We start from the raw sequence: 12834 nt of genomic DNA on the forward strand, positions 1-12834 counted from the left end.
TGTATATGTTTCAGATATACTGATATATTAGTTTCTCGAAGTTTTTTACAACTTCTGATTTAATTTTTTTTCAGATACGAAGATAGTTTGACAATGATTGGTTTTTTGTCGCCCTCTTTTCCAACCCTAAAAACGTTATTTGAGTCACTAAGAGTAAGTGGTATTTCTAACAAATCAGTTATTTTGTCAATGACAATTGTTGGTAGATTATCTGCTGAACTTTCTAGTCCAAACATTATTATATCATTTTCTCTCACTTCTCCAATTTATCATACTTAGATTTCAAATCGTTGTATTTTATTTCGAATTCTCGACCTTTCTTTTCCAGTTCCTCTTCAAATTTGAAATAAATTGCAGAAATTTCTTTATTTATGTATTCCTTTATGTTTCTTGGTTGCCTTTCGTTTTCTTCTACAACTTTTCTATTGCTGAGTTCAAACGACTTCAATAATTTTGAAATTTGATTTTCATTCATTCTTGAATTATCAATAGCCCTGGTATATTGGAATATTTATATTTAAATTTCATTTCTCTGTACTTTATTGATGTGAATGAAGATAAGGATTAGCTTTTTCCGCTAGTTTTTGTGTACAACAAATTGATGTCTTGCTGGCTATTTTATTGATTATAGACTTATCTGCCATACAAAACTATGTTCAGACTCACCGTTACACAATTTCAGAGTCTCTTTTAGTCGACAAATGACTGGTATAAATTTCAAAATTTTTCGAGCACTTCAAACCACTAAAACAAGACAATTCGGAGGGAGCAAACGGTAGCGTGCAACATTTTCATACATCTGTCATTGATGAATTCATTGTACTGAAAGAGATTAAGAAAAGTTCAGGTGTTGAATATCGTTTCAACGAAATTCTAAGATTGAGTAGGCAGAGGGGAAACAACGGATCTTTAATCATTAACATCCTATACTGCTGAAGGAATATTAAAATCACTTATGGTGATCAGCTGAACGCAGTAAGATTTATATGAAGAAAGTTAAGATTTGGATAGAAAATATACAGTACCAATCAAAAATGTTCGATTGAAGAAAACAAACTATTGTTCGATGGAAAGATCAGACTGAATCGATGACTATTATTACACCCCCACTCCTGCTGAAGATATTGATTTCAACAGAGGGTTCGACATTGTAGTTGGAAAGCCCAAGTTCTCAATCCGCAAATTCAGGTGTGAGCCAGATTTCAGATAATAATATTGTAAGAACAATTGCTAACATTCAAGCCGAGGTGGGTCATTAAATGGAGAAATTCTGCTCACCAGCTTGTTGATGACAGGCTGTTCTGGTAGAGAGTTTGATCAGGTTGAAAAAGTACTTTGTTTGCGTCGCCTAAATAATCTTTGTATCTTATAATTCAATGCACTTCACGAACACAAGAATAACTTCAATTGGTCGATGACCCCTTTCATTCTTGTTGCCAAAATGTGGGATTATTGTGTCATTGACGAACCGTCATCAACTACAGATAATAGAGATTTCACTTGGCTAGTATCTTCGAATGTGGTTAATAATTCAGGTAGATTAAAGGTCAACAAATTAATTGTTTAATCTGTTTTGTTGTTCATGAAGCTTATTTATGATGTCATCAGTTTTTTTCCAGTCGAAACACAACTACTACATGAAAATTTTTAAAGCGCTCTGAGAGCGGTGCCAGTGCAAAAGAAGCCATTCACTGAAAAGGTACATTTTCCATCCATCAATTCATGAATTTCACCTTTGAGTATGGTAACTTCGAACCTAACGATGCCAATTTCTCTCTCTCATCATTTTTGCAACTTTGTCAGGTGAAAACCAAGTAAAAATGTGCTCACACTCATACAAATAAAACAAACTTTAATACAAACGTATGAGCATACCATTTTCTCAAACAATATTAATACATACCTAAAATGCTGTTTGAATTCGTTACCATTGAACAAGGCTACTGTTGACTGTTATTGGTTTTTTGAGCAATCTTGAAAGTTCTGCAGCACTTAGAATTCGAAGAATTGGTTCATCATCATCAGAAGATGAGGATGATTAAGACGAGAAAATACTGTTGATCATGTCCATTTTGTTATGTAGCGTATCCTTGTAGTCAGTTCAAATGTTACTTAACCTTAATCATCAATTATTCAAATCAAATAAATAAAAAACATCTTAGAAAATAGCTCAAACAAATTTTTACGATTCATGACGGTTCAAAACAGTTTAGTATCATTTCGCAGTCCAAACCAGAGCAGAGGTTTCATTAATTCGAACTTATCCTCAATAAACCAGAACGCTCTATATCAACTGCGCATGATCTTGACGTCCTAGAACCTGAATTTCGTAGAACCTGAACAAACCTGATGAGTAATTGTTATCCAAGGTTGACAGTTTTTGTAGGCAAAAACGAGAAAATTATATGGTCTACTGAACGAAGATAAGTTTAGCAGACATCACATAACAAAAAAAAAGGAAATTTATGACGAATTTTAAACACCCTACCTCAGATGATTCAAGCAGCGATCAAAAGTACTGTCCTTTTCACTTCACGTTTTTAAGTTTTGAAAATAATAACACAGATGAAGTGATAAATATCCTCCCATATAGTACGTAAAACCAAAAGTACTTTGTTTGAACGGGTTCAATTACCACATATTCAAAAGACATTACTATATCCCACTATATTCCAGAATCAAAAAAGGCATAAAATATTCGTTGCCTGAGGTTGTGGATATTTTTTTTTGGCTAGGTTCACCAAAAAAAATGTAAAGTTACTTGGCATTACTCTCGACAGTACTTTATCTTGGCATCAATATACAGATCTTCTCGCAAATAAACTTTCTTGTGCAATATATATCCTTCGTCAACTGCAAAACATCACAAACGGTGGGATTCAGAAAATGACGTACTTTGCATTATTCCACTTACACATCAGCTACAGTGTGGTCCTTTGGGGGAACTCTCCTGGTTCGATGAAAATTTTCAAACTACAGAAAAAACTGTTAGAATACTGGCAAGTGCAGGTTTCTGGGAGCACTGTAGACCATTATTCAAAACGTATCATACCGTTGCCAACATTATATATTTATCAGACTCTACTGGAAATCAGAAAAAATGCTCAGTTTCTAGAGAAACAGTTTAACATACACCAACACTTCACGAGAAATGTGGACAAGGTAAGAACATGCCGCTATCATTTGACCAGATCAAAAATGATTTCTGTTGAATACAATCTTTTCAACTCTCTGCCAAATAACTTTAAAGAGCTTAGTATCACCAAATTCAGAATAAACACCAAGGAGATGCTACTCAACCAATGTTTTTACTCAGTCTCGGAATACTACGATCATTTTATTACAGTTCATGTCAGCTATGTCTACTCGAGATGAAACATACTTACCGGTATCGATTGTACTGTGGTAGTTTGTAAATACTCCTATTATCATAGGTGAATATTTATTTGTTTATATATGTACGTAGGCAACCCCTGCGTTGCTTGATATTTTTACAATTTACTTCTTTGTTTTATATGTTTATTTGAAGAAGCCTATACACCTGACTTCTCTTCTCTTCTCTGCTCTTCTCTTCTCTTCTCTTCTCTTCTCTTCTCTTCTCTTCTCTTCTCTTCTCTTCTCTTCTCTTCTCTTCTCTTCTCTTCTCTTCTCTTCTCTTCTGTTCTATTCTATTCTATTCTATTCTATTCTATTCTATTCTATTCTATTCTATTCTATTCTATTCTATTCTATTCTATTCTATTCTATTCTATTCTATTCTATTCTATTCTATTCTATTCTATTCTATTCTATTCTATTCTATTCTATTCTATTCTATTCTATTCTATTCTATTCTATTCTATTCTATTCTATTCTCTTCTCTTCTCTTCTATTCCATTCCATTCCATTCCATTCCATTCCATTCCATTCCATTCCATTCCATTCCATTCCATTCCATTCCATTCCATTCCATTCCATTCCATTCCATTCCATTCCATTCCATTCCATTCCATTCCATTCCATTCCATTCCATTCCATTCCATTCCATTCCATTCCATTCCATTCCATTCCATTCCATTCCATTCCATTCCATTCCATTCCATTCCATTCCATTCCATTCCATTCCATTCCATTCCATTCCATTCCATTCCATTCCATTCCATTCCATTCCATTCCATTCCATTCCATTCCATTCCATTCCATTCCATTCCATTCCATTCCATTCTATTCCATTCTATTCCATTCCATTCTATTCCATTCCATTCTATTCTATTCTATTCTATTCTATTCTATTCTATTCTATTCTATTCTATTCTATTCTATTCTATTCTATTCTATTCTATTCTATTCTATTCTATTCTATTCTATGCTATTCTATTCTATTATTATACTTAGGTTTCTTTTTCCAACTCTGAAGACGGAGGCAGTTTTTAGCCTCTATATAATTTCTCAGCTCTTACTAATGAATAAAACATTTTTCTTTGTGAAAAATTCTTTGAATATACGCAGTAACTAATCGGGGTAAACTGAGAAGTTTACCCTATTTGAACGTGTTTAAAGTTCCCCTTCACAATTTTTTTTAAAGTGGAAGTATCTAAAGAATGTCAATGAAATTACATTATAATTATAGAAAGATCATATATACAAACCAGAAACCATAAAGGTATATGTATGCTTCAACACAAACAAAGTAATTATTTCCAACTTGTTATACTTTGGGAAAGTGATCCATTTCCCCTCTCGGAGTGATGTCTATGAATTTGATTATATTCAAGAACGAAATAAAAATGCACTTTGAAACAATAATAATACATTATAATTAAAAACTTATTTCGAAAGTTCATCACTCTCATGATGAGACAAGAAGATTTTTTGTTGACCAGTGGGAGTGAAACTTATCAAAATTTAAAAAAAAAACTCCCTGTGAAACTTTTGGCGCAGCTTGTATACAATTCTGAAGACATGTTTTTGAACAAATTGGTGAGATATTTATTTATATAGTTTCTTGATTGCTTATCTGACCACATATCTTGTAAAACTTGCTAACTTTTCTGTACTGAATTTTGGCACTTATTTTTTTCAGCGGAAGTACCCGCTGGCGGAGACTCTGGAAAAAGTTCCTTCCTCACAGGATTCGGTATGGGATTTCTTGCATTTGGACTGAAAAAACTGTTACTTCCATTTTTTATTGGAGCCCAACTCCTGAAGAGCGTACTTATTGCCATGTTTCTTCCATCAATTTTGGGAGGGCTTGGAAAATTTGTTGGAAAAGGGCTTTCTACTTTCAGTGGCATATCTGGAGCCTCTGCGGGGAATAATCATATGAATCAAATGGAGGAATTCGAATTCAAGGATGTCGAGCCCTACAGCAACGACCCGAATCTGGGAGATGACTTTGGTCAGGGAGAAGCGTCGAACCAATTGTCTAATGTTGATGTCAACTCGATGGCAACAGCCAACAGCAGGTAAGAGCAAAACTAGGACACGATGGACTTGGTATACTGTTCATAATTGAAAGTGAACTTGTAATCCCAAAGTATACATTTTATCAATAAAGTTTTTTACCCCCCCCCTCCCTGGCATCAAACTGGAGTTTATTTTGCCACAGACATTTCGAAATAAATCGAGTTACTACATTTTATATCAATATTTCAGAGTCAATTATGAATGTTGGAATTATGTGGTATATTTTTTCGTTGAGTGTAACTAAAAGGACTGTTGTATTGGTTGGTTACGGTTCGAAGTTGGAACATGCGAATAGGATATATCAATACAGTTCTTAATAATAACTTTCGTTTTTCTCGTCACTAGGTATTGCGTTGACATTTGAGAAAAACTCAAGGACCTGTCGATTTTTCATTCAAGAACGATAATCTTTCTCAATAGTTTTCGTTATTTTTACCAGTATTTTTAACTCCATTCTCAAGCTAGAGTGAGAGCTATCCCAAAATTCTCAGATGCCACTGGTATGCGACTAAAATGGTTTTTGAAAGCTATTGGTTTTTTTAACTTGTCGTATATTCTGGAATTTCAGACAAAAATTCCGTAAAAGAACTCGAGTTACTCAAGCACTCACTAGTTAGTTGATATAATTTCAGAACTGATAACCACTTGCACCAACATAGTTGTCTTCGAAACGCTCTTACACATGTTCACTATTTTCAAAGTAATTCGTAAGTAATTGATGGATAGCACAAAATAATCTAGAGATAACATATCTGATAACGATAAAGTTTATTCGTTACTGTTTCTTTCTTCAGACCAGTCTCTGAGATATTGGTTTGAATTTTTTCGAAGGACAAAACACAAGCGCTACAAGAAAATACTCAAGGCGCTCTCAGAGCGGTGCCTGTGCGAAAGTAGCGATTCACATTGAATTTTATTCGCTGGAGATCAATTCCATTTGGGAAAACGTTCTTAGTATGTTTATTCTAGATAAACGCAGTTCTCCGAATGAAAGTGTTCTTGAACAGTGAAGTTCTAGGTGTACTGAGCTGAACCTCAAAACGATGAGCAGCCACAGTCCTTGGCGTATTTCTGATATGTACCGCTCTTAATGGAATCAAATGTGCTGAGTCACTTGAACACCTCCCGTGAAAGTATCTATAGAAGAGAGACAAATCGTCAACCTTTCTTCTATGTTCCAGGCTATCGAAGTTGCACGTGATGTTCGCGTCTCCAATCCGGTGGATGACTCTTTTTTGGATGGAATCCAGCAACTTCAGGGTATGTTTGGGGCAGAGCTCCATACATGAGAACAATATTCCAAAAAACTTTTGATCTGAGCTTTATAAAGCATCAAAAGTTGCTGAGGTGTGTACAGTTTTCTGGTTCGGAACAGTGTTCCAAGCTTTTGAGAGGTAGCCTTTGCAATTCCAGCGACATGACTGTGCCAAGACATATCGGTGTCCATTTTAACCCTCAACAAACTTATCGAAGCAGAAAGCGGAATTGACCGACCTGATATTATCGTATCCGGTTCGGAGACATTTATCTTCTTGGAGAAAACCGATGCCTGGGTTTTAGTGGCATTGAACTGAACCTGGTTACTTTCACCCCGATTCGAAGTCACTTCTATATTCTCATTGAAACATGCAACCTTCTGCTGCCGGTGAAGATGTGCATCCGTAGCCGATGTCCTGGAATCCAAATGAAATGACGACACAAGTGTGCTGTCGTCAGCAAAGCAATAATTGGATTCTTGTTTTTCAACAATAAGTCATTGATATACATCGTTGATATCGGCCACTTGCAGGAAACGTTCTTTCAGGAAGTTGAAGAGCCATAAACAGAAATGATCCGATAAGCCATAGCATCAAAGTTTGGCCAGCAAACCCTCGTGCCACACACAGGCATTAGGAATATCAAGCGCAGCAGCTCTTGACTCTCCATGTTTCTCGATTGCACTATTCCAAATATGACAGATAGATAGATGGATACTTGATATGAGATACGAATAATGGCACTCATAAAGTTAAGATAAATATAATAGTTAGAATAGTCAGGTATTTATACATAACAACATCAAGTAATGATAAGTTATAAGTAATTGATAAGTCTAGAGTTGGATGTCAACTATTTACAAAACTTTTTGAAAATATAAAATAAAATGTACATATGAAACATATTAAAAATGTTCAAAATTTGCCTTTCGGTCATTGGATGTAGTCTAATATTCAACTCAATGTATTCAGTTAGTGAATAAAAGGAGTGACGGAGCAAAGCATTCTTCAGGTCGGATTTGAATTTTTTTAAATGTTTTGCTAATTTTATGGATTCAGGAATCAGGTTATAGAAGTAGCCTCCAGCATGCAGGGGAGATATCTTGTTTTTATAACTCATCTCGTGCTTGTGAAGATCACTATTTTTTGTAAATTTATCTTTATCATTAAATGTATGAATTAATAACTTATACACACTGGAACGTAAAAATATTTTCCTGTTTGAAAATATTTTTACAAGATTCGTTATAATTCATGCTAAAAATGAGTCTTATAAATCGTTATACATGTTAATGAAGTGGTTTCTGTGAAAGTTCGATTTGAGATTAGTAAAAGCAGAATACAGTTCATTCAGTTTTTACATATATCATCAATTTGGTTGTTGAAGATTAATTTGTAATTCAGCTCCATACCAAGGAATTTCGTGCTTTCTGATGCTTAGATATCAGTGTGACTTGAGTTGAACTTCATGTTGTTGAAGTGTTTTTGAGGAGAGGTAGGTCATTGATATACAATAAAAACAGCAGAGGACCCAATACTCCACCTTGAGGAGTCCCAAGGGAAATATGTTTTTCCTATAAAAGTTCTTTATTGACCTCAACTTTTAGGGTTCTACCGGTTATGTATAAAAAAATGAAAGATTGTATGGGATCTCCCCATTGCTTCTAATTTTATCTTCGAAAAGTATGGATTGATGGTGTTAAAGGCGCGGGTGGTGTCAAAGGAAAGTCCTACTACATATTTATTTTTATCGATATTTTCATAGATATACTGAATCATATCTGTTGATGCCGTCTAAATAGAGTAGTTGAGTCGGAAACCGTGCTGACAAGGGGTTAGTATTTTTCTATGCTCTAGGTAATTTATGAATTGATTGTACACAGCTGTTTCTATAACTTTTGAAAAAAAGTTGAGTATACATATCATTATATAATTTTCTGTACAATGCTTTTCTCCTTTTTTAAACACTGGAATAGTTTTTATGATTTTTAATTTCTTTGGAAAGCAAACTGTTGTAACTGATAGGTTCACAAGAGTGGCCAATTCACTTACGATTTCTTCGACACAGTCTTTCAAATCTCTGCAGGGATCTCATCGATCCCTGCAGAGTATTTTATTTTCAGACCAAGGATAATGTGTTTGATATCACAATCGCTAATAGGTTTGTAGAACATGCTTTGTGGAGAGCTGATCTCATTTTAGGTATAGTTATTTTGAGGCAAGTTGAGAGAGTTAATTTTTCTTTCCACTGAGGTTGAAAAATAATCTCCAAACAGATTTGCAACTCCCTGTTTGTCGGAAATGTTTTTCCCGTTATAAGTTATAGTTAGGTTTTCCTTTTCGTTCTTATTGGTACCTTTTTTCATTTTTACCAGATTCCACAAGGTCTTTCATTTGTTATTAGAATTATTCATCAGGTTAGAGTGATATATTTTCTTTTCAGAAGATATTTTTATAATGGGTAACCTTTTTATTTGCTCATACTTTTCATTCAGACAACAGTCACTGGCTCTTTTCCTCAGCCAATTCATATCTTTCAAGTTTTCGAATTCTCTATGCAATTCTCTAGAAAATGGAATTTTTTCTATTGATGTATTTTTTCCTAATTTAATTTTTTTGCATTGGGAAAGGTATCTCAAAACACCAGTTAAAGTGAGATAAAGAGTTATCTAATACGATTTCAACATTATTATCTTGTAATATATTTGTTTTATTTTTTGTATATGAAGTTTTCAATTAATGCATTGAGTTTGAGCAGAATTTTTGTGTTACAATATTTGTTTTATTGTTTTGTTTCAATTTATTTTTGTTTGTTATGGACCAACTCATGATTTGGGCAGAGTGGTCGGATATTTCTAACTCAAAGATTTTACATGATGAGTTTTCTATATTACTTATTACGTAATCAAGCCCACTGACGGTCAAGTGTTTTCCATATCTACATATACGTGTTGGTTCATTATAGAGTAAATTCATGTTGAACATTTCAAAAAGTTGTTTTTTTATAGTAGCTATTTCCCATGAAGTCTATATTGAAATCCCCACATATTACAGAGTTTGCATACTTATCTGATACATTATTCAAAATGTAATTTAGGTTATCAAGGAATAACTGCGGATCTGCATCATTGGATGGGCTTCTATAGATTGTGACAATGCACAATTCTTTGTTCACTTCTATGGCAGAACACTCGAAATTAAGTTCTATAGATACATCCACCAAATACGATAGGTTCTTAAAATGTTTGAGAAACTGAGACTGAACAAATATTGCTGTACCGCCGTGTTCAATCTGAGACCTGCTGAAGCTGGAGACTAGTTCATAACCCGCTATCCTAGTGTTTTTTAACTTTTCATCCCACAACCAGTGTTCAATTTATAGGTTTATTGGGATTCCAGAATAACTCAAAAGATTTATTTTGTTTGAAAGACTTTGAATATTTATATGCATTGATTGAAAATTATGTTTCAATGTGTTGGAGTCAGAAATGAGGCGTGGTTTAGAAAATTTGAGCTCGTTTGATGTTTTCCGTCCAGAAGTTTGGTTCATAAACTTGTTGTTGTAAGTTGGTGGTCTACACCAATCATAAAAGCTTGTTTATTGATCTTAACTGTTTTGACAGTTTTATATTGTTCATGGAATTGGTGTGTTTTCTTATATAAGTTGTTATGTTTTCTTCTGTCACTTTGTCAGCACTCTTGACACGAATAACCAGATTTTTTCATTTGCTTTAGGGTTTCCTCTAAATTATTCATCACCCTGACCGCTTCCTACTTCGTCCAAGTGTTCTCGTTCATCATCGTTATACTGGGTATTTCAGCTACTTTGTTTTATATCCAATTTTCTTTAATTTCAAAAGCAAAATTCTCATTTTCAAGAGTTATTATTTCTTCGGCCTTTTTTTCTGTTTGAATTTTCGTAATTTCTTTTGCCAGCTGATTCACTGTGATGTTTGGGCCATTTTTTATGTTGGGAGTTCCTTGTTCTGATGATTCATGTTTATGGTATTGCTTTTGTTTACCCTTCTTTGTGGAAGGCCATTTTTTAGGGGTTTCAACTTTATCTCCTTGTTTTTGTTGCCTCAGTTATTTGGTGTTGTGTTTGTGTAGTCATTTTATTCGCTTTAATTAATGCCCATTTTTTTTTCAATTTTGACGATTTTTTCCTTCAATAGTGATATTATTTGCTCTTTATCTGCAATTATTGTTTCCTTGTCTGCTATGATGTTTCTTAATAACTTATTCTCTTCTCTAAGATAGTTGTCCGGGAGCCGGCGACAAAATTACTGTCAAATCTTATTCACCACCGTATTGATAGATTTAGTTGTTTTTATCGAGTAACAGTGCCGAGGTCGGTCGGCGGGACAAAGATCCAAAAGATGATAATAAACATGTAACTTTTTCTACCGCACTTGTCAAATATTATTCACCTGGAAACTTATTCTGCAAGTTACGTGGAAACAGATATCAAGAAACGTGCCTTATCTACAGGAGCCCGAGACTTTGCAAACTCATTATATTTCAAAACTTGTAATGATTGTCTTAATAAAGATTCATTCTTTGTACTGCTCTCGAAGAGAATAAACGCTTTTTTGAGTCTCATGTGAAATCGATTTTCTTTTTTAAAAACTAAGTTCTCGATTTCCAATACATAATTGGCGCAGTCGGTAGGATTCTCGCGGTCGTGAAAAAGAACATTTGCATTGTGCCAGAAATTGTTTTCGTGACTTTGAAGTTTCAACTTCTTCAGCGAGGATCGAAGGGATTCAAGGAGCTCTCTGCAGAAGAAAGAATCGGGAAAGGAACCAGGGGACTACAATCACCAAACTGTAAGTGCCAAATTCCTTTTCGACTTTCCTAAACCCTCTTTTTAAAGACTTTGGGAGGGATAGGGTAGTGACGTTGATTCCAACTGAATATTGGATCTTGACATCACATTTACTTGCGAAAATAACGAATTATAATAATAACTATATTGAATTTGAAAGTTGAATTATTGCCGATCGATAGATACTGAATTCTATTGATTAAAATCAACAATTTATGAACGATATTGAAAATATTTTGTAACTATTAAATAATCTGTCAGTCGAAGACAATAATCAAAATATTCCAAACATGCCACCAGCGGAACCTCGAATGGTCGACTGGAACCTTTTTAAATCTCGTTTGGAAAACATCAAACCCTACGATGGGGATAGCAATACTCTTAATAAATTCATAACTCGTTGTCAAAGCCTGTTAAACGATTATGCCATATATGGAGATGCTGATTTTCAAGAACATATACTTGAATGCATTCAAGAAAAATTAGTAGGAAAAGCAGAAGCAATGGTAGGAAATAGGATAGAATTGAATACTTGGGAAAAACTGAAAAATGCTCTTTGCCAAAGTTTTTCAGATCGCAGGGACTTAGATTGTTTAGTTCAAGAACTCACGAGAACTAGACCTTATAAGGGAGAAAACCTTATTAAGTAATGATGTCAATTTAACCGAACCCGAAAAATTATGTCATATTAATCACTATGATAAAACAGCACTGAGTACCTTCATTGCAGGGTGTACTGGCATCCTGAAAAATAATATGCATATCAAAAAACCAGCTTCCCTGGAAGACGCAATGGCGTACGCGAATGAATTTGAAAACTTTGAAAGAATGTATGGAAGTTCAAACGAAACAAAAAATACAACTTCCAGGACTAATTTGGTTCCCAAACCACAATTTGGTAATAATTCACAAGGGCATAATTTCAATAACCAACATTATTCAAATCACCAACCCCACTTTTAGAAATATCCTCAATTTTCTGGAAATTTCAACACTTTCCAGTCACAATATAGTCAAAAACCAGTTTGGCCAAATCAGCCTATACCAGTTCAACCTAGGCAACAACAAACTAGGTTCCCAACAAATCGTGACGTCTTCGGACCCCCAAAAAATGTCTTCAAACCAAATGAAATACCACAAAACCGATTACCTAAACCAGAACCAATGTCGACAACCTCGAAAAATCCAACTGTAGTATCAATAAACCGACAATTTCAAAGTCACGGGTTTCAAAATTTCGGAAATACTAATATGAATTCAAATGGACAACAACGTCCAAACTTTGTTTTCGAAGAATTACATTCT

General features: G+C 34.3%; 1 protein-coding gene across 1 annotated transcript in view; it reads left to right on the top strand.

Moving 5' to 3' along the window:
* Osi24 (Protein) overlaps positions 1–12834 on the top strand; it is a 136544-nt gene that overhangs the window by 40340 nt on the left and 83370 nt on the right. Inside the window, 1 exon segment of the mRNA XM_074175204.1 lies at positions 5063–5444. Coding sequence (XP_074031305.1) covers positions 5063–5444 — 382 coding nt within the window.

The sequence above is a fragment of the Leptinotarsa decemlineata genome, unplaced genomic scaffold (genome assembly GCF_025532065.1).
Source record: "Leptinotarsa decemlineata unplaced genomic scaffold, Ldec_3_MD MMD2_tig00000882_RagTag_RagTag, whole genome shotgun sequence".
NCBI lineage: Eukaryota > Metazoa > Arthropoda > Insecta > Coleoptera > Chrysomelidae > Leptinotarsa > Leptinotarsa decemlineata.